This window comes from Aricia agestis, chromosome 8, assembly GCF_905147365.1.
Source record: "Aricia agestis chromosome 8, ilAriAges1.1, whole genome shotgun sequence".
Lineage (NCBI taxonomy): Eukaryota > Metazoa > Arthropoda > Insecta > Lepidoptera > Lycaenidae > Aricia > Aricia agestis.
Window position 1 is genome coordinate 7,772,681 of NC_056413.1, and position 27,158 is coordinate 7,799,838.

General features: G+C 35.2%; 2 protein-coding genes across 6 annotated transcripts; one reads left to right on the forward strand and one right to left on the reverse strand.

The window, feature by feature from the left end:
* Window positions 1-2,612: 2,612 nt before the first annotated feature.
* On the forward strand, window positions 2,613-6,839 carry LOC121729681 (O-glucosyltransferase rumi homolog). Its single transcript, XM_042118274.1, has 6 exons — window positions 2,613-2,775; window positions 2,870-3,054; window positions 3,299-3,487; window positions 5,808-5,938; window positions 6,170-6,317; window positions 6,407-6,839. The coding sequence occupies exons 1-6, from the start codon at window positions 2,652-2,654 to the stop codon at window positions 6,824-6,826; spliced, it is 1,197 nt and encodes a 398-aa protein (XP_041974208.1). The 5' UTR covers window positions 2,613-2,651; the 3' UTR covers window positions 6,827-6,839.
* Window positions 6,840-7,124: 285 nt separating this feature from the next.
* Window positions 7,125-17,973, reverse strand: LOC121729678 (serine incorporator 1). Of its 5 annotated transcripts, XM_042118267.1 has the most exons (12): window positions 17,822-17,973; window positions 17,123-17,284; window positions 16,450-16,538; window positions 16,279-16,374; window positions 14,159-14,337; window positions 13,521-13,636; window positions 13,071-13,289; window positions 11,938-11,961; window positions 9,589-9,724; window positions 8,636-8,662; window positions 8,037-8,181; window positions 7,125-7,556 (listed from the first exon to the last, which is right to left on the reverse strand). In XM_042118267.1, exons 1-12 carry the CDS (start codon window positions 17,855-17,857, stop codon window positions 7,424-7,426), a joined length of 1,362 nt encoding a protein of 453 aa, XP_041974201.1. In that variant the 5' UTR covers window positions 17,858-17,973; the 3' UTR covers window positions 7,125-7,423. The 5 variants fall into 5 exon arrangements, with proteins under 5 accessions (XP_041974201.1, XP_041974203.1, XP_041974204.1 ...); XM_042118269.1 differs by lacking the exon at window positions 11,938-11,961; XM_042118270.1 differs by lacking the exon at window positions 8,636-8,662.
* Between the last annotated feature and the right edge of the window lie 9,185 nt (window positions 17,974-27,158).

Consider the following 27,158-nt stretch of genomic DNA (forward strand, 5'->3'; position numbering starts at 1 on the left):
GTTGGATGCTAGGGTATTTGCGTAAAATTAAGCTGGACTCTTTGTGTTTGTCTTATTAAATGTACATGTTATTCTAAAAGTGCAATAATCAAAAAATAATATAATTACAAAATTTTTACAATGTCGCCATGGACAGTGTTATGCAAGATGTAACAATTTAATCATAAACGAAATTTAAGAGTCTGGCTGACATTATACTAAACGCGTTATGATGATATTCATGAGTATTCTCATATTCCTTGCTACGGATGTTTTTTACAACAAAACAAAAAAAAAACATAATGTAATAAATTACGTTCAATCGACAAAAACAATTAATATTTCCTTTAATATTGTAAATGAACAAAAATAAAGAAACTGCTAACCGTTGTTAAAATATTATATTAATTGTGAGTTAATAAGTACAAAATTTACGTAAGATTTTTATTTTAATTCTGTAATAATTTAGCACATAGATTTTTGTAATCTGAAAACGTCTTCTCTAGGTGCTCGGACAGTTTTAGATTCGCCCGAGGTTTGTTCATAATTATTACAAGTATATTATTATTATCGATGCCTTACAAACCCCAGACGTACCAAAATTTTCATAACTTTTTTAATAATCGCGTGATTTTTTTGACGCTCTATGTAGCTGGGATTAAGACATTGCCTTACCGTTCGGCGGCAGTAGCTTAGGATTTTTTTCACCGATGTAACGAACAGACGTACACAAAGTGTGTTGGGGTCCCACAAACCCCACGTAGTTCAGGACGTCCTTAAAAAGTTGTATAGACAGAGTATTGTGAAATGTGAAAAAATCTATTTTTCTCGCATATTTGAATTCATTTCGATTTAATAAGCATTTGTGGACAGGTTAATGAACAAATTAAGTATGACTTTCATAGAAGAAGATTTTAAAAATCGGAAAGATATAAACCATGGATACTAAGAGGTTATTGAAGCGGTTTCACCAATTTCTTGGCAAAGCAGCCCCTGGACCACCAGAAAAATTATCAAGATCAATGAAGAAGTATTCAGATTATATCAGGAAGATAAATTAAAAAACTCAAATACGGTTGTGAGCACAATAAGAAACCTATTTGCTTACACATACCGTGCACACTTTCATTGTAAAAAATGTACTGATTTCAACTTGCCTGAATATCCTGCAGACTGATCATAATAAGTTAATATTATTAAATTTGTATTCCTTATATAGTTATTTGTTAAATTTTAAAGCAGTACGGGAAATAAAAGGTAACTTTTCAATTGTGGGAGCTCACCAAAAAAAGAGTCTATGGTTTTACTTGGTAAAAGATTACTAAATTTTCATTTTTGGGTGTATAGGATTAAAAATGGGAGTTATCTCAGTAAGTATCGTTTTATATTACAATTAAATAGACAAAAAAAAACAGTTATTTCAAATAAAATGAACAAATAAATACAAATTACTCATTTCTTGCCCAGATAAGTCTTGGGGTTTGACAAACCCCACGTGGTGCACGGTGTAACTTTTATTCACGTGGTGCACGGAGGGTTAAGGATCTGTGCTTGGTGTATACTGCATAATACTATCCGCTTTTGACAATTATTGCCAACGGCTTTGTTTCATAACTATGACAATGACAATAACCTCGCAGGCTGTCGTCCGACGCGCAATATTATGATATGTTACCTGGGATACGACCTTGGCGAAAATCTGAATTGTCATATTTTAGTGTTCGAAAAGGTGCCAAATTTAAAACGGTTAAAGTATGGGAGTTACGTTTCCTTAGTTTTTATTATTCGTAGTTGTTACCACTTTTATATTAATAATGACGTCATGAGTGACTTTTTTCCGCGACCACAACGTCCACAACGCTTGCGGTCGCCATGTGGAACAGCTGAAGTAGTATTTTCAGCGTTCACTTGGGGTGGAAACTGGAAAGCTATAGTATATAGGAAAACTATAGTTGAGGAGTTTTGTTTGCAATTTTGGGGGTTTTCAAGTTGCTTTAGAAGGAAATTTTCTGAAAGTTGGCATCACTGGTTTTTGTACCTTATTTATTCCGTGGTTTTTAAAATCTTTTTATTGACAAGGCTGTACGTTAAAAACATAGCTTTTATCTGTCAACTGTCGTCTGTCACCGGCAATCCGGCGGCAGGCTTCGATGTGGAGCACAGATTACTAGTATATATTGTGGAGGTTTTTGGGAGAATGTGAAAGAGTGATGTTGTGTTTTTATATTATTTTCCTAAAATTGTGTTATCTGGGTTTTTAATGTGTAATATTGGTAGGATATTAACCATTAAATATTCGTTATCGTGCACAAGTGTGGGAAAGTGATGTAATAATCAGAAAAAAAAACCAAAACTCCATCAAAAGTTTCAGTAAAGCGTCCTACCACTTTACTGAATCGACCGACTTGACTTCTTGACTGTATTGACTTTATACTTAGACTTTGACTAGACTTTAGACCTGACTGACCTGACGATAATATAGAAAAAATTGTATTAAAGAATATTGTTTTCCCGCCATAATATGATACTCGACACTGGCCATGGTTATAGCCGAAGTGCCATTATATAAAAAAAAAAAAAGGCTTCGATGTCAATGTCAAAATCAATTTTGACAGTTTGCTTGAAATGTTTTGGATCGGTTTGGAAAATAGAGTTATAATTTTTTAATCAATATGAATATTATTTGGATTTATTTTACCATATTTTGTTATTTTCTTCTATCGAGATGCGACAGCCTGGGTGAAACATGCTCAAAACAAACCGACTGCGACAGAGAACACAACAAATATAGTAAAGGTTTTAAACAAAAACTCCGTAGTTATTTAACAAATATCAATGATATTACTAAATTTGTAAAGATTTTTTGTTAATTTACATAATTTAATTGTAGAGACAAATATTTGGACATCAAAAATCACTAACGAAATAGATCTTGCATTAGAGAACTACAAGCCATGTATACAATCAAATTGCAGCTGCCATAAAGATGTAATAGAACGGGATCTGTTGCCTTTTGCTGGTGGTATTACCAAAGAAATGTTTAGCAGCGCACAGCCAAAAGGGACTAATTATCAGGTAATCATTGTAGAATAGACTTATAAAATATTATAAATTTGAAGAGTTTGTTTGAATGCGCTACTGCATTCACTTAACATGTAGGCTATTTCTAATAAATTTCCAACAACATATTATGCGCAGGTCATGTAGCAAAATAATTAATTAGACTGTTCTAAAATAGAGCACTGATTAACTTATTATTTATGTTACAATTAGTATACAACAAGCATTAAATATTGTGTTCTTTCTGTTTTCATTTCAGATAATCAGTAATAAAGTGTACCGCCAAAAAGATTGTCATTTTCCCGCTAGATGTGCTGGAATTGAACATTACCTGAAGTCTTTAGCCAGTCAGTTGCCTGATATGGAAATCATTATAAACACAAGAGATTGGCCCCAAATAAACCTCTCTTGGGGACATAAGAAATCTCCAGTTTTTTCTTTCAGTAAGGTAAATATTACTAATATTTATCATAAAATGTATTCTTTCTTGCCTCATTGAGTTCAAATTTTTTACAAAGGCAGCATAATAATTTGAGATGTTCCTATTGAAACGCAGTGTGTAACTTTTGGTAATCGACTAACCATAACTTTTTATTCCACAGATAACAGACATAGTTCACAGATAATATTAATAAGTAACATATTAACTCGGTCACAGATAATCATAGATCAGATACCAAATAGTTGATGGCGCTAGTATACAATATGTATTTATTATTTTGTTACATTACATGGGTATAAATAACATCCTGCCCTAACAAAATAATCTAGACTCCGGAATGAATCTATGACAAACAAAAAATATAGTTATTTTACTTAGCAATTTCAGACATGCCAATCATACTAAGGAACTTATAATGTTTATTTGCACTTAAACTTTTAGTAAACATGTCGGCTGGCATTTCTGAAGTTGACACATATTTAATTACAACTCTTTTCTCTAATACACATTCTCTCACAAAGTGATGTCTAGTGTCTATGCGTTTTGTACTTTTATTACTAAACAGCGGATTAGATGCTAATTTGATAGAACTTTGATTGTCGCTATATAAACATATAGGTACATTCTCATCTAGTTCAATTAATTCACTTAACAGATTCCTGAGATACATTGCTTCTTTACAAGATTCTGACAAGGCCATGTATTCTGCTTCCGTACTGGAAAGCGCTACAGTTTTTTGCTTTCTAGCTTCATATGAAATCACTGATCCTGACATTATGAAACAGAAACCTGTATATGACCGTCTATCTAAAGTACAAGACGCCCAGTCAGCATCAACGAATCCACTAAGATTACAATTAGTCTTTCTATAAATTAAGCCATAATTCTTTGTTTTCTTTAGATATTTCAATAAACGTTTTAAATGTTTCCAATGAGTTTCATTAAAACAATTATTATATTGACTTAAAAAACTAATACTAAAGGAAATATCTGGCCTAGTGAGCACAGATAAGTACATCAAGCTTCCTATTAGTTGCTGATATGGAAATTTTTGTATTGCTTTACTTTTTTACATCCTTTTGCAATTTCAAATTAACTTCCATAGGTGTGTCAGAATTTGAACAATCAGTCATGTTGAATTTATCTAAGACACTCTCAATAAAATGCTTTTGGTCTATAGTAATACAATCTTTATGAACATTTATATGCATACCCAAACAGTGCAAAAGTAAATAACAGTTCCGACTAGTCGGTAAACGGACACTTTTGTAATCGGCGAATAGTCAGCAAAAAGCGCCGACTAATCGGCTTTTTACTATTATTGAAATTATATTAAAGAAAAACCTTTATCTTATTTCTTTAAATGAGCAATTCTTGTATATAACTAATTGGAATCTCGGAATCGGCTCCAACGATTTTCATGAAATTTAGTTAATAGGGGGTTTCGGGGGCGATAAATCGATCTAGCTAGGAATCATTTTCAGAAAATGTCATTTTATTCGTGTTTTATCGAATACCGAGCAAAGCTTTTTTTTTTTAATGAAAATAAGGGGGCAAACGGGTCACCTGATGGAAAGCAACTTCCGCCGCCCATGGACACTCGCAGCATCAGAAGAGCTGCAGGTGCGTTCCCGGCCTTTTAAGAGGGAATAGGGGAGGGTAGGGGATTGGGCCTCCGGTAAACTCACTCACTCGGCGAAACACATCGCAAGCGCTGTTTCACGCCGGTTTTCTGTGAGAACGTGGTATTTCTCCGGTCGAGCCGGCCCATTCGTGCCGAAGCATGGCTCTCCCACGTATAAAATCTGTCAAATAGCTAGTTACATATTTATAATGTGTTCAGATCACACTCAATAAGTGTTACACATTTTAAAATTAAATGAAGTGTTTCTGAAATTTCTGGCTAGTAAAGATATTATTTTTGTAAATATAATTTTAACAACAAATTAAATAAGTATTATTAAATCGAGATTTCATGTACTTGAAATATTTAATGAAAACCATCAATTACTGTATCATAGCTAAACAAAATAAAGTAACGTACGCGAAGTAAACATGCATAATACGATTCGACACGTTTGTAGGCGACGTGTGTGACGCGAAACAGCAGTAAAAAAGCATTACGGAAACTTCCGAAACCATGATCGGCTTGGCCGACTAGTCGGCCGATTAGTCGGCTTCTTTGCAGCCGACTAATCGGCTAATCGGCTAGTCGGCCAAAGTCATGATCGGCACATCTCTAATATTAATTAATTAATATATATTATGGTGATATTATGTAATAAAATTATGCTGTATGTAAATAATAATTAATGTCATTTTTAAGACAAATGATTATGCTGACATAATGTATCCTGCCTGGAGCTTTTGGGAAGGTGGTCCTGCAATTGCTCTCTATCCTACTGGCATTGGAAGATGGGATCAACATAGAATCTCAATATCCACAGCTGCAGACAAGTAAGTTTTATTTTAATATATATTTAAATACTAAAGAATGTTAACACATTTGAATGGTTGAAAATCAAAAAATCTTTTTCTATTGTCAAGATGGTTAGTGTTTAATTCAATTATAGTAAAATGAAGGCCTAATTTGAATATGAGAGTTAGGGTTCTGTGGAAATCTAGCAAATATTGTACTAGTTACTTTATTTTACATAGCATTACATAATTTCCTATGAACGGTTTCAGGTGGCCATGGGATAAAAAAGAAGAGAAAGCTTTCTTTAGGGGATCCCGTACAAATGCTGAAAGGGACAATTTGGTTTTACTGTCAAGAAGTAAACCAGACCTAGTTGATGCTCAGTACACAAAAAATCAAGCTTGGAAATCAGATGCAGTAAGTTTGTTTCTTGATTTCAATTTTTTTTCTTAGTTTAATTCATTTTACCCTTCCTTTTCAAATATTGTTTTCTTTTATGATTTCAGGACACTCTGTATGCTGAACCTGCTCAAGAAGTGTCATTTGAGGACCATTGCAAGTACAAATATTTGTTCAATTACAGAGGAGTAGCAGCTAGTTTTCGTTTCAAGCACCTGTTTCTGTGCAAGTCCCTTGTATTTCACGTAGGCGATGAATGGCTGGAGTTCTTTTACCCGTCGCTCAAACCTTGGGTGCATTATGTCCCGATTAGTCCGACTGCATCGGAGGAAGAAATCAGCAATTATATAACATATTTTAAAGAACGAGATTCGTTAGCTAAGGAGATAGCAGAGCGAGGCTTTCAACATATCTGGGATAATCTCACTGATAAAGATGTCAAATGTTACTGGCGAAAATTATTGAGAAAATATTCTAAACTCGTTAAGTATGATGTAATTAAGGATAATGATCTCATTAGAATATAATCTTGACATGTAATCTGTGTTTTAATCTCATTACTAGTTTTTAATTTGGTGATCAATATATTATTGTGTCTTTTGTCGTGACAGATTTCCAGAAAGCTTAGGGCCTGTTTCAACACTTTCTGATAAAGTGCCTAATAGGCTATTCACAACTTTTTTTTACAGATTCTCCATACTACATCTGTCAAGGTAATTGGTGGATAGCCTTATCAGGAAGTGGTGAAACAGGCCCTTAAAATTGCAAATTGAACTAGTAATTTAATATTAACAACTTATATAAGTCGTAAGAAAAACACTATCATTGTTCTTAGATTTTGTTTATTTAAGATTTAATCTTTTACATAGTCACACTTAAATTTAAAGCTACACATTAAGGTACTCAACCATCTAGTTTTTAGTAAGACAATATAGCGAAATTAAGTTGAGTAGCGTAAGACAAGACTAGTTAAAGATTGAATAAGTGGAAAATAAGAAAGAATCTGCAACCGAAAGCCGGCGACTGAGATCTTTAATTATTATTATAGTTATAAGAATAATAATAACATTGATTAGAAATATCCTTAAAATTAATTCGAATAATCAAATCATTAAGTAAATAAATTAATTAAATTCTCTGTCTCGGAATATAGCGGGTGCGACCAGGGTCCATATGTAAAGGCCGACGCACAGCCAAGACGACGTGATCTTGATCCACATTGACGCCATATTTTCCTTGGACAGTTGAGAGCTCGGGCTGTGATACAATATACAATGTAAATATAAATAAAATAATCTTAAATTTTAATTATTTTCATTAGAATAAAATACACCTAATATGGTGGTAGGGTGATGTAAAGTCATGAGATTTCTTTGCTATTTTGGCGATGCTTGTAGATAATATTATGTATATTTGTAGCGCTTACTGGTCTTATTTTAATAAACGAGGTAGCACTATACTCGTCAATTTATTAATTAATAACAATAATACGTAATTTTTATATAAATATAAAATTATTAATTAATAACAATAACGTAATTTTTTAATAACAATGCATCAGAGCTGGATTTATATTTTTTAAAATTGTAGGTCACTACTATGCAGTTTCCCGCTGCTAAAACGATGCCGCCCCTCTGGACGCTGCCGCCTTTAGGCCACGGCCTATACGGCCTATTTATAAATCCAGGGCTGCTATGTGTACTGAGATGTAGCCAAAAATGATCATTGAACACTTACTTGTACCAGTTGGTGAGGGTCATCATAATATAAAGCGAGGCGAGCGCGTACACGACGTGGAAGAAGGACCATGAGTAGGCGACTCCGTCTCCCTCGTTGTCGAACACCTGCCCCTCCGCGCGCCCCGCCTCCCCGCCGTCGCCCTCTATACAGTCATACCCTGAGCTCAGCGAGCGTACACATGCAAGCGTTAGTTATAAACAGCAATATCAAGCGACACAGATTTAGTCCGTTTCAGACGTTATATCTTAGTGTAAAAAACCACCACCGTAATTTTGAAATTTTTAGAAATGATTTACAAATGTTCAAATTATGAATTTAGAGAAACCCAAATGCTCAATAAAGGTAGGAAGAGTTTATTTACACCTGGCATAAGCAGTTGAAATGGACTATAAAGGTAAGGCGTCCACTTATCGACATCGACATCGGACGCACGCAACGGAGTACGCCTCATACTAAACCCGTTGCGTGCGATGCGGTTTAGTGGACGCTGTTGTATGAGTTCGTATACAAGGCATACTAAAATCCGTTGCGTGCGATGCGTCCGATGCCGATAAGTGGAAAAACTAAAACTATACAACATAGTGACGTCACGGTACCTTCTTCAGCGATAAGACCGCCTTGCCCTTTAGCCGCGTCGGCGCCCAGCGATACGACCGCAAAAAAAGGTTAAGTGTGAATATAAAAATACACGAACCGAATAACGAAAGATGTTCGATGTATTTCGGACAAAACATACCGACACGATACACAAAATTACATACATTTTCAATACATCATAGTCATACAGAATATGACTTTCGTCGTAGAATAAAGTAACAATATCTATCCATGCTTGGTGCTAAGCTAGTGTAAATAAGCAAGCGTTTTGCTTGTCTGTATTGCCTCGATGTCATGATATATAAATTATTTATTATCTATATTAGACAATCAATTTTAAATCTAATTGAAATGTTTAGCACTTTACAGTCAACAATATAATCTCACTTGCCTTGCAAGCAAGTTTGGGCTTGGCAAATTGAATCAACTTCACCTAAACTTTCAAATGACATGTGTTCAATGCACCTTAGTTTTAGGTGCTAATTTAAATTGTTAATATACTCATAAGCAGTGATAAGTTAAAAAGGAAACGTAAGCTGAAGAAACATTTAAGTAATATATCATCAGACCTAACAATACAAGGAAACGTTTTAAATAGTTTGAGAATACTATTAAACACATTAATTTAGTACAGTAACTTAGCCTTATGAGGCTAGCAACATTTAAAAGAATTCTGTAATTAAATGAAATAATGTCTTTTAAAGTAGCTAGGTGATCACTGATCAAGGTAATTTAGGGTAAAGAGTAAGTCTAGATAATTCAACTAAAACCGGTCCACTATGGCACGACAAAATGGCGCGTCGCACTGTGGTTTTGGGCGAACGAAATACATGAGTATTCAGAATGCAGCAGCATTATCCGGGCTCACCCTGTATTCGAAATTACCCCGACTGTCCTTATATCGTTAGGTTAAATAAAGGTCAAAATAGAAAAGCAATAATATTGAAAATACCTCCTTTTCCATCACTAGCTAGTATGTGATTGGACATGGTGATTTTGGAGGAGTTGGAGGCAGTGCGGATTGAAGAGTAGAGAACGCTGCATGCCCACACGATCAGCCCGATTATAGACTGCTTGTCGAATGACGTCTGAAAAATATACAATTATATTATATAGTTAATTAAATAGTCCTATAGGTATATGTACTATAGAGACTAGAGGTAAGAAAAATGCAACGGAATCATCCCAAAAAACTCGTTTTTATGAGTTGATACAGCTTTCGACTTTAGACTTCTACATTTTAGACAAATACAGCAACCTTTGTTAGCTTCTTAGTGTTAACATTTTGCTTAGCATAACAACCCTTCGTTGTTATGCTAAGCAAAATGTTATAGTGAATATATTTGATACTTGAAATTATTTTCCTCACCTCTCCCCTCTTCTTTACTATATGCAGCAGTGTATTTTATACTAACATTCGTGAATATTTACAAAACCAGGTACTCTTGAGAGAAGTGATGATGGATTAAATGGTAAAGAATACAGTTTATTGATTCTAATACATATTTACAAAACATTTAAACTTGAACAAATCACATACTTAACAACAATAAAAACTAAGAAAGAAACAATCTCAGAAATATATTATGCAAACTAAATTATCTTACATTTAACCAAGTTACAAAAAAAGGAGGAAGTTTTATGTTTCTTTAAATACATAATACTGTTATTTAATTTTGTTCATTTCATGTTATAGTTAATATTTAATAGCATAGTGTGCATAATATATGAGATGAATATATGTACCTAGAGGAAGACTTAAATGGTATTTTTGACATATCACATACCTAACAACAATAATAATAATCATGGGTGTACCCAGGTTCTGGGCCAGGGGGGGGCTAATTACCCAGGTTCTGGGCCAGGAGGGGGCAAATTACGCAGATTCTGGGCCAGGGGGGGGCAAATCAGATTTTTTATAAGCTAGGTGTTTATAAAGAATAAAAAATTAATAATCGTTATTTTTATAGATGAAAGTACTAAATAATATACTTAGTAGGGACGTCAACATGATCCAGGGGGGGGCGGCTGCCCCCCCCCTCGGTACGCCCATGATAATAATATATTATTATTTATCATACTTAACTATGAAAGTACAGTACGGCAATCCTGCTAATTTACTTTTGCACTACGTTCTAGTTGTAGATCTTTTTAAAAAAAACTTTTTATCCTTATATTTTTATCCTTATTAAAAAGAAAATTAAGTACTTAAACAACGTAATAATGTAATTAATATTATAATATTGACGGTATTAAAGTACTCCATATTTGATCTGTTATTTCCATAGATTACTGTCAAGTACTATGAGCTGGATGATCATGCTGTTTATAAAACTTTAATAACACAAGTTGAATTAATAAAATAATAGGCTACTTGACCTATATTCAATTTCATTGAACAAATACATATTTCTAGTAGAACTTGGCCTAAGAAACCGTATTTCACCTTTATCATCAAATAAAAGCTTATGATTGATAAATAAAGTCGATTTGAAAAAATGATTTTATGAAAATAGGATTTGTACTGACGAAAACGCGTTTGCGGTACTTCCGAATTGGATGTGACGTCATTCTATTCGTAATTTAATATCTTTTATTTATCGCGCTCGTTTTATGTAAGTTTATTTGTACATAAATAATAAAAATAAGCCTAGAAAGATTTGTAAAATATATTTTCTTGAATAATTCAAATAAAACATCAGTTTTATAAATTATCTCCATTTATTGTAGACGGGAAATGAAATGGCCAAAACTTTTCTCCAAAAGTTTTCAACATTACAAATGATTTTTAATTTCTTATTTAATTCTTTTATAATTTTTGGGCACTTTTAGACGCGTACATTTAGCATAGGTATAAAAAATGTTCAATAAAGAGAGCTTAAAATACAAAACGTATGACGTCACACTATGGCGGACAGTGTTTTCGGCGCCATTTATAAGGCATATTTTTCAATTAACATTTTTATGGGTTTCTACTGTGTAAAATATTAAAATATTAGTTTTTTTTTGTAATAATGAATGATTATGAAGCGATTAGCATGAAGAAAAAAATGAGGTCAAGTAGCCTATTCCAATTAGAAACTAAGTGCAAGTACTTTATCACACCTATCTTGACCAAGTCACAAAGTTATGCACTTTTGTTTATGAGAGCAAAATATTTTATATACTCATTAACTTAATTTGATCTAATATCCTACTTCTGTCTAGGACCTTTTTGATAATACAATTACAAAAATGGAAAGTCAGAATGCATCAAAAATCGAGGATCAAGCGAGAGTCTAACTATTGTGCCTTTACATACCCAATACACGTCCCCTTTAATCTCCTGATATGCATAACAAACGTAAATTTTTTATACAAATCTTAATTTAAAAAATATACAAATACAAAACAAGAAAGCGTTAAATGTCATAAATTAATAATAATAAAGAAATATACACCTCTGCCCCGAAAAATACGGATCGCGGAGCGCCAGCAGCATCACTTTGCTGCCCACAACTTACAAGAATAGATTCAGAGGTCTCGAATATCACAGAAATAAATCAAGATAGAACGGCGACGCGCGTCCGTTGCTAAGGACTCGCTCGTGACAATTTTTGCTTTGCTTTTAGTTAATTTTTTTTTTTTATGAAATAAGGGGGCAAACGAGCAAACGGGTCACCTGATGGAAAGCAACTTCCATCGCCCATGGACACTCGCAGCATCAGAAGAGCTGCAAGTGCGTTGCCGACCTTTTAAGAGGGAATAGGGTAATAGGGGAGGGTAGGGAAGGGAAGGGAAGGGAATAGTTGAGGGTAGGGAAGGGAATAGGGTAGGGGTTAGGGGATTGGGCCTCCGGTAAACTCACTCACTCGGCGAAACACAGCGCAAGCGCTGTTTCACGCCGGTTTTCTGTGAGAACGTGGTATTTATCCGGTCGAGCCGGCCCATTCGTGCCGAAGCATGGCTCTCCCACGTATAAAAAACTTACCGGTGGCAAGAAATACCTCCTTTTGGCCGATTCACTTTCGTACTTCTGTTTTACATTTAGATTATTAGACACTGCACAATGTGGCATTTTTGCACAACCGCTCCGGTGTAATCAAGTCGAAACGTGCGCGCTGATTAAATGAACGTTCAATGAATCTTGCACGACAGAGCAAGATTGAAACACGCGTACTCTACCCGCTTAGCCGTTCTATCTTGATTTATTTCTGTGTCTCGAATACTTCATTACGTGATATAATATCACAGTTACTAATATCAATGGGTGTCTTAGGCCCCAACTTACGATCATCAGGGCGCTAGCAACGTTTCACTTAGCTGCCCGCAAGATGCTTAATTACAAAATAATAGGAGCTATTCCATCGTTATTTACCTATAAAAAGTTGATATAATTTACATACGAAAGATGCTTAATTACAAAATAATAGGAGCTATTTCATCGTTATTTACCTGGCCAGTTGCAGTGATGCTCGCGTTGCACTCAGCCTCGGAGTTGGAGAGAGCGGACCAGGTGAGGTAGATGACGTAGAGCGACACCACCGACGACTGCAGCAGCCCCGAGCGCGGCTGGTGCTCTTGCACCGCCGGCAGGATGGATATAGCGCTCGCTATCACCACAAGTATCAGGTTGATGGATATAAAGAACTTGGATAGATCACATCCGCTTGGCTGCAAGGAGATATAGTAAAAACTTTGTAGAATCAGTTATTCTTTAATACTTTAATCAGATTCGTATGTTGTAATCAAAGAGAATATTATAATCACTAAAGTTGTAATATGACAGACACCAACAATTCCGTCTTGATGAAAAAAAATAATTAAATAGTTACTTGTGTATTTATGACATTAAAAACAGTGGTACATATAGGCATTTATTTGCTTCCTTTCATCAATATTTACCTTGGTGTAGTAGATGTAAAGTAGAACTACACCAGTGAGTGTAAGAGCAAAGCAAGTCAACATGGAAAGCAACAGGGCAGCATACCATCCTTTAGATTCGGATTCTTCATATTTTGCTGTAAAATTAATATTTGTAATGTATCAAATGTTAAGAAAGTAAAATTAAATAGAGTATGAATAATTATATTAAAAAAAAAAACCTTAATTAAGTGTTTTAATATACCAAGTGTCAGTCGCTAGACAAAACAGTCTTATTATACATGGTCTAACAAAAATAAGTGATAATACTTTAGGGTGTGTACGTGTTCCTTGTAGAGAGTTCACTGTGAAAGTAGCAGCGCTGAAAGACGAAACATTTTTTTCACTTTTGTATGGGGAAACTCGTGACGCTTGGGCCCTTGCCCATACAAAAGTGAAAAAAATTTTTCGTCTTTCAGAGCTGCTAATTTCACAGTGGAATCTCTACAAGGAACACGTACACACCCTAAAGTATTATCACTTATATTTGTGACACACTGTATAATATAGGTTCTAATGCAATAACCTTTTCGGGCTAAAGTCATTCCCTAAAAGGGGGAAAACACCAAGTATTCCAAGCACAATTAAGCGAAAAGACTCTATAAACAATGTCTACTCACAGACCCAATTTTCAGCCCAAGTATGAGCAAAATCAACAATGAGGATAAGTTGGATTATAATAAAGCAGAAGCCGCCGATCATCCCAAATACCATCCAGGTGTAAGCAAACTGTCCCTCGGGAATGAAAAACGCTCCAATAATACCACCAATCACGAGCAGGTATTTGATCCCCCAAAATCTGAAACATGTTTTAAGTAAACTTAGGGCCGCGCCAGTCCGGTTTGGCGCGGCCCTCAGGGTTTGTTAAATAGTAGCAGTAGTAGTAGTAGCAAGCTATATTAGTTGGCAAAATTTACCTTGTGTTAACATTTGAGGAACTGGCAAACAAAACCGGATTAGTCCGCGAGAAAAAAATTTACACAGTGGCTAAAAACTAGTATTGACAACTACTACTACTACTACTGAACTAATCCGGTTTTGTTTGAAAATGGACTTTTTAAAGCCTTCTTAACCGGTTTTGATTGAAATAATTAACAGGAATTGACGAAGATGGGTCAAGAGAAGACGATTCGAAAAAAAAAAATACTTTTGCACTCTGGTGGACTTGTCCCTTTTGTTCGCCAGCTCATTTTTTTTAAGAATAAAAAAGTTAGGAATCATTCATTTTATCACTATGCATTTTATAATATTTATATCACACAAGGTCTGTTTGTCTTAATGTCTGGCACATTGGAAAATTTACATGACAGACACTGCATATTACAATATTAACATCTTTATTATAGCAGGGGGGAGGGGAGGGTGCTATTTGTGTAGTCACTCGAGTGTCATGGAGACCTAGTAGGTTTTTTACATTAGCTAAAACTGATAAAAAAATAATAAGAACGTTTTTTATTATAGCGATGGGTTCAGATACTGCAGCCATTTTAAAGTTTAGAAAAAGATAATATACTTATTCAGAAAATTGCTTATTTAGGCACAGAATATATATTAGTAGTACCAACAGATTTCCCACTCGTGCAACCCGTTTAAAAAAATAACAACTCATGCTACGATACTATAAAGTTCAAATTCCGAACGCGCAGTGCTAGGTGCCTACAATTATATTTGCCTACATGTGCGCTCTCTTTCTATCGCGTAAGAGGCACCCTTTCTGACGAAATCAAGATTGTCACCTTTGAGAAAATAAAATAATCTTCTTTTAATTACTATAGCTACTAATAGCAAACTTTTTTATAGTAATAATCAAATAGTAACCCAACGTATATTTTATAATAGTTTTATATTCGATTATAGTATAGGAGCTGGTCAGGATTTTTTTACAACTTAAACATAGTAACTTGTGTTTATTTATGTGTAGTATGCGGTTTGTTTGTAACAAATTGGTTTATTTGCTATGTTTGTGTATTTTTTTTAAATCTTTTTTTGTATTTTAAAGTCTTAAATTACTTTATTGAAATATTTCTTTGACGTTTTTCAATTGTTCATATTTATCAGATTAATAACGATTATGTCACAGCGGTTAAATCAGTACGTAGATATATGCGACGAAAAAATCTTGCGCGCGCGTCACCGCTCGCTTGTGAGTCCCTTGTTATCTGCCCCTTTAAAGGGGTACTTACAGTTCGATACCTAAACACGCGAGTGGGACAGGCCTGATTTAGGTCAGTTGTATATTATAAGTTTATGGTTATAAATATATTTTAGACAACAAAGACTAAATCATTTAGTTTAGTGCAAAATAAAATATCTGCGAAGCTTAGTTAGGAAAATAAGAAGCTTTATTTTTTATATTTTAAAATGTAGGGACAGGCTTACCTAACCTTTGAATCGGCAGTGCTTTATATGGAAGCTTCTTCGGGGTATACTAAACATCCCCTATCTTAATCTTGACAGATCCGATGACATTTCAATATTAAAAAATATATATATTTTAACCCACCACGTGAGAAATCTGATTTCTCCACCATGATAACTAGACACATGTCGGAAGCCTATACAAGCTTAATCTGACACGCTCGAGCTTGTCCCGAAATCCCCTCTTCCCTTCCCCAACTAGTATATTATAATAAAGTATATAAAGTATATTATCCAATATACAAACAAGAAAATAGAGGCTTAGTATTATTTTACTAATTAGCCTAATAAGGTTTAATTTATAATCTAATAATACACTTACCCATTTTGGAATCCAGCTCTGGGATCCTTAGATGATCGTACACCTATCATGAGTAACGCCATGAACACAAAGAACAAACATACTGCAAAGAAGATCCTGAAAAAAAAGTATCAAATTATTTAACAGAATAGCATTACATTACATAATATTATATTGTATGTAATTACAAACCTGTAAACTGCTAAATAACCAACTGCTGCATCACAATCAACTTTAAAATCACTTGGCACAAGTGCTGTAGAATTTGCACAGAATGGTACCTGAAATATAAGTTATTATAAATTTTGTCACAGTTAACATCAGGGGCCTTTTTTAAATAACAATATATTATATGTTGATTATATGTGACATTTAAGCTCATGACAATTCTTGCCTTTGTCAAGTGGCTTCTCCAACATATGAAAGACAGAGCGAGAATGAACTAACTTCATTGTAGAGTAAACATTTTTAACAAGAATGCTGTTGCTTGATGAGGGTATATTACATAAAGGTGCCCATACAGGGGACAATTTGTCGTTTCGATCGATCGTCAAGAAAATCGTCCAATAGATCTTTTGAACGTAAAATCATTTGCGATATCGCTACACACTTACAATTTGTCGTTCGATTTTAAAATCGAGGAGATAAATCGTTACGATAATTATCCCATGTATGGCCATAATAACTGATCTATCACTTCTTGTATCTGGTTGATTAAACTTTCTGAAGTTTTTATAACTTAAAAAAATCTATTGCTTTTCATAACAGTTCTATAATATAGAGTCTATATTATAATATTTGTTATTGTATTGTTGTTGCTTAGTGTATTGTATTGGGATTTGTAGATTAGGGACTAAGTTATTACCTTCTTCATAGTATCATGTAATCCCGGTGCGAGGGTGATGCAGGCAAGCACCATGGTGAGCAGCAACATGATGGTATACATGATGCGGCTGGATGTGGAGTTGGACCATGATGGGCACATAGAACACAGCGAGCAGGCGGTACTGGTGCAACAGCAGGCCAGCTGCAAGTAAATGACTTGTAGATAATATCTAATATAATTTTGATACAAATAGCTTATATTGATAATATGTTGGCTTTGCCGACCAAAGGTTTGATTTTGTATATATAAGTGTATTGAGCTAGTACTATAAATTTGAAAGTGTGGTTTCACACTTAAACTGTTGAACTAATTTGTAGAGCTTGAGTCGTGGGTTGTTTCCCAGGACATAAGGTAATTTGCGGTAGCCCACAATAAACGAATTTCTGCACGAAAGAAGATTCAGGTAAGATCTAGTATGTTTATATGAATATATATTAGACGAAGGGTAGACAAAAAAACAAGGACTTAACATTATAATGTTTTGTTTAGATTACGCGATAAGAAAGTAACAAAGAGAATGTTATTTTAATTAATAATTTGCAATTAAGTAGTAATAGCACTCTTATATAAATTGTCTAGAAACCAGGAAAATAGTGAAAATGTTTGCAAAGGGAGAGAGAGATCTGAGATATTAATAAATTCTCAAGGATTGAGAGTTGAGACTATTGATTAGTTTACCTGAGCCAGTGAACAGACACCTAATGCAGCTCCCATAGTTTCTAGTAGCTTCTATCTTTAATTAGCAGACATAAATCGCAAATGAGTCTAAATACAACAAAATAAAGACAGGATTTTAATAAAAAACACTGAGATCAGCAAAACACTTTCATTTCTTTGTTCTTCTTCTTCTTTTTTATTTCTTTGTTCATCACAAAATTTGTCATTTGATTTTTGAGTTTTGACATTGACAGCTGTTTGACATCAGACAAAGCATGGACACGAATATTTTGACAACAGTTTTTTTTCTTTGTATATGGCGCTACGGTAAATAACCTTTGCCAGTGACAAGAAATTAAAAAGTGGCAACATTTTGACCGACAATAAATGATGATGGGCAAATATGTATGGGCTCTGGTATAGGGCTCAACAGGAATGGATCGTATATTTTTAGGAAGGTATACCCATGTACAATGACCAATAGGGCGCTTGTCAAGATTGATTGTACTTTTTGAGTAAAGCCATGTTAAAAGTGACACCAGCGCTCATACATTTCATGCTGATAAGATCACGTTACATTATAGCATGATTATTTTTAGGGTTACTACGGACTTGACGGGTTTAACTACGGAGTCAACAAGGAACCCTTATATTATTATAGTTTCGGTCTGTCCATCCGTTCATCCGTCTGTCCGTCTATCCGTTCGTCCGTCTGTCCGTCCATCCGTCCGTCTGTTTGTCCACTACCACACATACCACATAAATCTTACAACATAGACGACAAAAGCTACGTCGGTAATAACGCCGGCCTTGTACGTTGACTGTACATTATTTCAAAATGTACAGTTGCTAGGGGCTGGGCACCATATAACTTTTTTACCTACTCACTAAAAGCTATCTAATGGTAAGTATATAATATTTTATCTCTGTTGTGACTTATACCAAAATGCCCATGATCCTTTGCACGTCACGTCAACGGTCAACGTACCGTGCCACGTTACCGCACCGTTCAACGTTGACGACGTCGTGACGTGGAAATTTGGACAGGCCCTTATTGTAATAAGGGCCTGTCCGGCCGGCCGGCCGGCCTGTAATCGCACTGACCCCGCAACTTTCTCCGCTCCACGTTTAGGTATGCTACGAATACAATAGGTGCTACTACAAGTTACAACTCAAGATAAAGCTACAAATATAGATAAATGTACAATTATTGTAAGTGTAACTGATGATACGAAAACTGTGTCTTATATTATATAACAAATAAAGTTATCGCTGCCAAAACTAGCTAACACTACAACATCTGTACAGATGCTACGAAAACTGTGTGTAATTTTATAACTGAAACTGACCGTAGCTGAATCTATAACAGGCTTAGAGGTGCTACGATAACTGTGTACCGTAAAGGTGCTACGAAAACTGTGCAGGTGCTACGGCAACAGTAGCTCTGCTATGAGTTTAAAGCTATAGTTTTTGTCGATACTCGATACCGAATACGTAAATTTTTAGTATGGCGATTTTAGTTCCGCAAGTAACCGCTAGAGGTTCTGTAAAATTTGTCATACTAAAAATTTACGTAGTCGGTATCGAGTATCGATAAAAACTATAGCTTTAAACTCATGGTAGAGCTACAGAAGTTGACGCCGCTGAAACCGTAGCTGAAGTTACAACAGGCGTAGAGATGCTACGACAACTGTGTATAGGTGCTACGAAAACTGTGCAGGTGCTACGGCAACAGAAGTTGACGCCGCTGAAACCGTAGCTGAAGTTACAACAGGCGTAGAGGTGCTACGAGAACTGTATACCGTAAAGGTGCTACGAGAACTGTGCAGGTGCTACGGCAACTGAAGCTGTCACTACTAAAACCGTGAGAGTACCGACTAGGGGTCGCAAACCGGTATCCCGAATTTCGAAAATACCGAGATATCGGGTCAATTTTAGGTCTTTTTAATACCGGTATTCATTTTACGAAAACCGGGATATTCGGTATTTTCGGTTTTAGTACAATAAATGAAAAACAAATACAAATAGAAAAAGATATGCCCTTTTAGTGATAGGTAGCCATAATTATTTAATAATTAGTCATCAATGGTCGTATATCCTCGTTTTGAGGGCACCTTTTTAACAATATCCCCTAGCATTGAAATACTTGGCATAAACATATCAAGCGAAGTCCAGATCCGATATCATCTAGAGGGCAAGTCCAAGTTAGCTTTGAAGAAGATTGGTGTTCTTAACAGAGCGAGACAGTTTTTCGGTCCGGATCAATGCCTACAACTCTGGAAACTACTGACTCTGGCGCCTTGGCAGTTGGCAGGTTCGGCCTCATATGGAATAACTACTATTCTCATCCAGGGGCGCCAAAATACTAACTGCTCCCTCTGTATCGGATCCAACGAAGGGCCGCTCGAATTGTCCATAGTGTTTCAAACAGGCTGGTCCCCTTGGAATTACGCCGAGATGTAGCTTCAGTCTGTATACTTTATCGGTTGTATCTCGGGGAGTGCTCTGAGGAATTTTTCGGAATCATACCTCCTGCAACTTTTCGCCATCGTCCCACGCGAAAAATATACCATCCTCATCACCTTGATGAGTGGCAGTCTTCTACCATGCGTTTTTCGCGTAACTTTCTGCCGCGCACTGTGAAACTCTGAAACGAACTGTCACCAGCAGTATTTCCGGGCCAAGACGATTTGCAAACCTTCAAGAAGAGAGCGTATTCCCTCTTAAAAGGCCGGCAACACACCTGCAGCTCTTCTGATGTTGCAAGTGTCCATGGGCGACGGTAGTTGCTTTCCATCAGGTAACCCGTTTGCTCGTTTACCCCCTTATTTCATTTAAAAAAAATAAAATGAAAAAGATACATACAGCCGAACGTATAACCTCCTCCTTTTTGGAAGTCGGTAAAAAGGAGAGTCAAGTTCAATATAAAAATTAAGCCTGGCTGTGGGCTTCACTGCAAAAAGAATTGAGATCTAAATGAGTGCCAAGTTCTATACAAAATCGAAATATTATGTATTTGTAGAAATAAAATAACATTACGAACAAGTATTAAACTATATTTCTTTGCTTTACATATTGGATACGTATAATAACAGTTAATGTTGTTTAAAATATTATGTGAGATCTTAAAGTAAGTTACATTGGCCAGATTTTATGAAATTAATGATGTATGCCGAATGTAGGTATATCAAATAATAATTGAAAATTGTATTTTATTTAGAAAATAAATTAATTAAAGTTAGGTTCTTAGTTACTATTCCTTCGCAAACTAACATTATCATAGTATTTTTTCAACTTTAGCTTAAATCCTGGAAATACCGAAAATACCGGATTACCGGTATTAGTCTGGAGCCAATACCGAAAATACCGGTATTGCTTAAATGATACGGTATTGCGACCCCTAGTACCGACGCATCTTCTGTCGACCTTTGAAGCGGACGAATTCTGGCCGACTGATGTGGTCTACCGGTTCTGGTTCCGGGGGAGACTCCGGAATGAAGCGCGCGTCACATCGCTGATAACTCGTGATAAAGTGTAGTTATCAAGTGTATATCCTACTAATATTATAAAGCCGAAAGATTGTTTGGATGTATGGATGTGTGGATGTATGGATGTTTGTTACTGTTTCACGCAAAAACTACTGAATGTATCTTAATAAAACTTTACAATAATATAGCTTATGCATCAGAATAACACATAGGCTACAATTTTAACCGACTTTCAAAATGAGGGAGGTGCTATGTTCGTTTTTTTTTTATATTCAACGATTACTCCGCCGTTTGTGAACCGATTTTCAAAATTTTTCTTTTGGCGTACAGAGTATCATCCCAATTTGGTACTTTACTCACAAAAGTGGTGATCTGATGCTGGGATCCATGGGTAATCGTGGGAACTCCTCAAAATTTATATGGAAACATGCGGTGGCTTCGGTTGCGTGAGAAGTAGTCTAAACATATGCTACCAACAAGTAAGATTTTGCACCAAGGTGTACCATGATTGGGTTGGGAAGTTGCTCCGGATTCCTTATACATACAAGTTTGGGAGTTTCGGCATTGTTTTAAGAACGGAAAGCTTATGCTACTATGTAAATTTTATTCATCATCATCATCACTACCATATTATACCTTATATGCACGCCATGATTATGAGCCTATTATGACCCTATTGGTATATTTTGGTACCTACTTTTCATAGTAATTTAGATCAAGATTCGATTTTGTCAAGCGATTTGAAAAATATTTGTTTGTTTGATTGAACACGCTAATCTCAGGAACTATTTGTCCGAATAAAAAAATATTTCAGTGTTAGATAGCTCATTTATCAAAGAGTGTTATAGGTTATTTAAACACGCTAAAACTAATAGGACCAAAGAAACAGAGGAAATGTGGTTAAAACGGAAAATTATTAGAAAGGGTTTATCTCACGAACTACTGATGCAATTTTATATGGCACAGATACAGAGTAGACTACGTGAAGAGACATCAGCTATTTTGTTGTAAAAAAATGTACGATTTCCGTAAAATTCCTAATTTACGCGGGCGAAGCCGAGCGGGACATCTGGTAATTTATATGTATGTTAGTCATCTATATATATAAAACTCAAAGGTGACTGACTGACATGGTGATCTATCAACGCACAGCCCAAACCACTGGACGGATCGGGCTGAAATTTTGCATGCAGGTAGATGTTATAACGAAGGCATCCGCTAAGAAAGGATTTTGATAAATTCCAACCCCAAGGGGTTAAAATAGGGGATGAAAGTTTGTATACAATAATACTTCTTAACACGAGCGTAGCCGCGGGCAAAAGCTCGTTAAGGTATAAATTGTATGGGCCTATGTAGCCTGACATAAATAAATAAAATAAATAAATAAAACCGTAGCCGAGGCTACAACAGCTGTGCAGATGCTACGACATTTGTATAGGTGCTACGAAAACTGTGCAGGTGCTACGGCAACTGAAGCTGTCACAACTAAAACAGTAGCCAAAGCTACAACAGCTGTGCAGATGCTACGACATTTGTATAGGTGCTACGAAAACTGTGCAGGTGCTACGGCAACTGAAGCTGTCACAACTAAAACAGTAGCCAAAGCTACAACAGCTGTGCAGATGCTACGACATTTGTATAGGTGCTACGAAAACTGTGCAGGTGCTACGGCAACTGAAGCTGTCACAACTAAAACAGTAGCCAAAGCTACAACAGCTGTGCAGATGCTACGACATTTGTATAGGTGGTACGGAAACTGTGAAGGTGCTACGGACACTGTGAAGGTGCTACGACAACTGATGCTGTCACTGCTGCCACAGGTGCTACGCCAACTATATAGATGCTGCGAAAACTGTGCAGCCCTATATTATATAAGTCATCGCTTCGCTAGCGAATACTAATGTCAAATCGCATACATTTTGTTGGCGTTTACGATAATCGCTTGCCATTTGTCTCTAGGCCCTGGTGCTACGCCAACTGAAGGTAATGTATAACAGATCAAGTTACAAAACTGTTCAAACTAAGTGCTACGATAGAAATCCTTTAGTACGTTACGGTAACAATCCTATTTTGTACGCGATGACGAAAGCTATTTCAAATGTAATCTGAATCGGTTCAGAAGTTTTAGCAAGAACAGGTAGGTAAGGAACAAACAGACAGTGTCTGTCTCTCGTATGGTCCAAGTGTCCCGCCCGTCCCCATAGTCAACAATAAAACAAATATTTTAAAACCTAAATTTTATATTTGTAAATATATAAATATCAATACATAACACGTTTCATAAGGTCAAGAGTTGTTTCGTTTTAATAAATTTTGGGCAAACATTATTAGATTTTACATTTATTTTTGAGGTAAAGGATTTGAAATGATTTCACAATATTGCCAATAATTAAGTATATATTCATAATATAATAGAACAAATAAAATAACTTATTGAGGTATATTTTTGACAAATTCTAAAGAAAATACTTATTTAATTTTTATATATTTATGTTTAAATTTGTAATAAATGAAGAAGAGACATTTAGGTTAAATATTCCATCCTCATTTAGGCATAATACATAATTATATATTCTCGAATTGAAATGAAATGCCCTGGGGGTGTACAATCATAGAGAGCTCCGTATAGCTGCGGGGGCAGCAGCCAACACTAATTAGATTTTTATGTAGATTGTAGGCATACGATATTTAATATCGATCACTATATATCTTTACATAATTATTATATTATCAGCGTATATCACTAACAGAACATCTCGTCACATAATATCTTTTTTAAATTAATAATTTGGAACACATTCTGGACCTCCACATTGGAACAGTATAAAATAATTAATTTTCTATAAACCTAACACGAATCTGTAAAGTATAACACGCACACATTCAACATGATATATTTTATAAATAATAATCTAAAAAAATTATGAATATCACAGTAGATCAACCGCCAGCCGGAGCGGTACGGCCGATTCGTTCGTCTCGGGCCCTTCAGCGCGGCTGACGGTGCAGGTAAAAACTGCTGTGATATTAACAACATACAAATACCAGTACACTTTCAATCGAACCATACAACAAAATAACATTTCACAAAAGAATACCCTTTCAGTGATCATAATTTACATCTAGTGGTAACCATCACGCCGATGGGTCGGCGACGCGCCAACGGCGGTCGCGCGCGTCGTCGAGTCAGGGGCGACAACTAAATACTATGTTAGAATATAATATGCATCATAAATCCGAAGTCAGCTAAAAAGAAATGCCGCTACGGTCACACTTTATATCGTATTCGATAGTCTATTTAAGAGTTACTCGTAAATAGGTTTAACTGAATAAATAAATGATCGTCGGTGAGGCAACACTGTAGCACAAACACGATACACTCTGTATATCGGAGCCGAATATTACAGTACAGTGGAGTCTGAAGCCCGTGTAGAATTATCGTTCCTCCGGCTGGACAGCTATATGTCGACGACATAGAGTCTAGTCTCACAGGAACTCAGAGGCATTATAACCCTGAACGGACTACTTATATAGTATGTACAATGTACATATAGGGTGTTCACAGTTTGTCTGTCGATGCTCATCAACAGTAGAGCCGGGAGAGTCCCAGGTGATATCGATGACAACTTACGTCTCGGTCTTGTTCATTATTTCTAGTCAATGCTTATTATTCCATTACACGATTTACACAAAAGATCTTAAACGTACGTATCATAAACAGGAGACATATTTTCATAAAAAATTGCCCACATAAAATACTTATATACTACCTATAGAAATCGAAAACGATGTAGATACATACGGGTAATTAAAACGCAGGATTTGTAATCGTTACAAGAAATTAGTCTAATCTTATAGTTAACCGATAATTTTGAAAAATACTAATCGAAACATTAGGAGAACTAAGCAATAAACCTTATGTATAAGAAAACTGCACCTTATGAATAGAGATTTGGAAAGGAAACTTAAAATATTAGACACAGCGTCGAATCCTGCTTTATCATCAAATTATATTATAATTTATTATACTATTAGATATTCTACCGTGTCGTTATTAGGAAGGATTATCGTATGATATAAGAACAGGTGTAATAGTACTAATAAGATTAGGATTAAATGAACAAGCATCATATCTCCAGCTGCGAAAAATCTTAACCCTTATTTACTTCAGAATTTACATATGTACACGAGGAGGTGGTCTGCACACACAATAGTACCCCAATTCTGCTATTCTGATATAAAGTTAATACAGCTACGATTCAGTCCGAACGTTAAAAATTAGTCATAACTCATAAGACTAACTTTTGGGGCTTTGAGTTTTGACCGGTCATAACATTTTTAACGTTGCTGATGCTTTGTCATTTTATGAGAATAGAATATGAGTTTTATTTTACCGATACTGTATTAAATTAGCAAAACGGGGTACAGAACTGGAGTCGGGAGTCGGGACTCATGTCCGTGTTTACATTTTGTTGCAACATTTTTTTTATCAAAATATAGTACAGTTGATAGAATACATACACAGCTCTATGTACAGAATTATTTACGTAGAAACCGCCTCCGACGGCGTTGAGGTCTCGTATTTTGTTACTGTAGGTACTAAAGATAGCATGTTATCGCTACGAAAATTTAAAATAATATTTACCTTAATTTATTTAAAACATATCATCAAATTTAAGTTAATCATAAAATATTCTTAACATAAGTACGAAGACGGCGCTTGTGAATTAACTAAAATAATCAAAATAATTGGCTACAATAAAAATAATTAATAATTACTTTACTAGTATAGACGGATATATGAATATGTATTTTCCTCCTGTCACCGAGCAAGAAGTACCGCCTGGAGGAATGCTACTTAGCCTCCTTGCACCAAAATGTAGTACCAGTTTCATAATATAACGAGAAATAAAACAACCAATTAAGGCTTAGCTACTAATATAACAGAGGGAGCGATATTCTATTTGCCCGGTGGCTAGAGTATTAAGTTACGAGTGTTAAATAATAAAATAAATAAAATATTAAAATATATTATAATTGCGCAATTCACGTAATCACACAAATCACATATTGAAGTAAAAGACTTAGACGGGACTAGCGTTCGTATCAGAATACTCCAAGAGTTTGATATCACCTGCTGGGTTTGGAGACGTCTGAATACCGCTGATCAAAAAGAGATAGAAGTACGACAGAACTTGTCGCGCTAAATTTACACAATTAGGTAAAACCGACAATATAAAAATCTCAAGGGAATTAAAAAGTTTGAATCATTGAGTACAAAGAAATATTGGTATCGTAAGATTTAGTTTCATTTAAAACATTTAAAATTAATTTGGCTCATAAGCTGGCTATTTTGTTAATAGTTTGTAGAAAAATATGTGAACAAACATTTCAGGCATCCGTTTAGGACCCGATCTTTATAAAACTGCGAATTATAAAAATATATCAGTCTAGTCTAATCCATTGAGAAGCTAGAGCTTAGAAGATAGTGCGTTATATACTGACTTTATGTATTCTGCATCTGATACATGTTTATGACAATAGTAATAATTATTTTATTATGTGAAAAAAATCTCATTAATATTTTACGAATAAAAGGGTATACATATCGCGTATCTACCTGCAGGTAGAGCGACGGTATATTAAGGTCAATTATGCCCGTTTGTACTGTGAGTTAAAGTAACGTGTTATTATTATGACTTTGGCGTAGTGTACACGATATTGAGCAATATTTTGGCTAAATAAATTAAAATATACGTTATCTATGTACGACGTTAACTTAAAGTAAATATAATTGTCTTTATTTAAAATAACTTAAAATATATTTTCCTAGTGACACAACTAAACGACGATAAAAAATTTCTGCATTC

Coding starts and splice junctions, on each gene's coding strand:
- LOC121729678 (XM_042118267.1), bottom strand. CDS start 17,857: ATGGGAGCTGCATTAGGTGTCTGTTCACTGGCTCAG. Junction 13,637..14,158: donor TTGGGCTGAAAATTGGGTCT/GTGAGTAGACAT, acceptor TTAATTTTACAG/CAAAATATGAAGAATCCGAA. Junction 13,290..13,520: donor TTTACATCTACTACACCAAG/GTAAATATTGAT, acceptor ATCTCCTTGCAG/CCAAGCGGATGTGATCTATC.
- LOC121729681 (XM_042118274.1), top strand. CDS start 2,652: ATGAATATTATTTGGATTTATTTTACCATATTTTGTTATTTTCTTCTA. Junction 2,776..2,869: donor ACACAACAAATATAGTAAAG/GTTTTAAACAAA, acceptor ATTTAATTGTAG/AGACAAATATTTGGACATCA. Junction 6,318..6,406: donor AAGCTTGGAAATCAGATGCA/GTAAGTTTGTTT, acceptor TTATGATTTCAG/GACACTCTGTATGCTGAACC.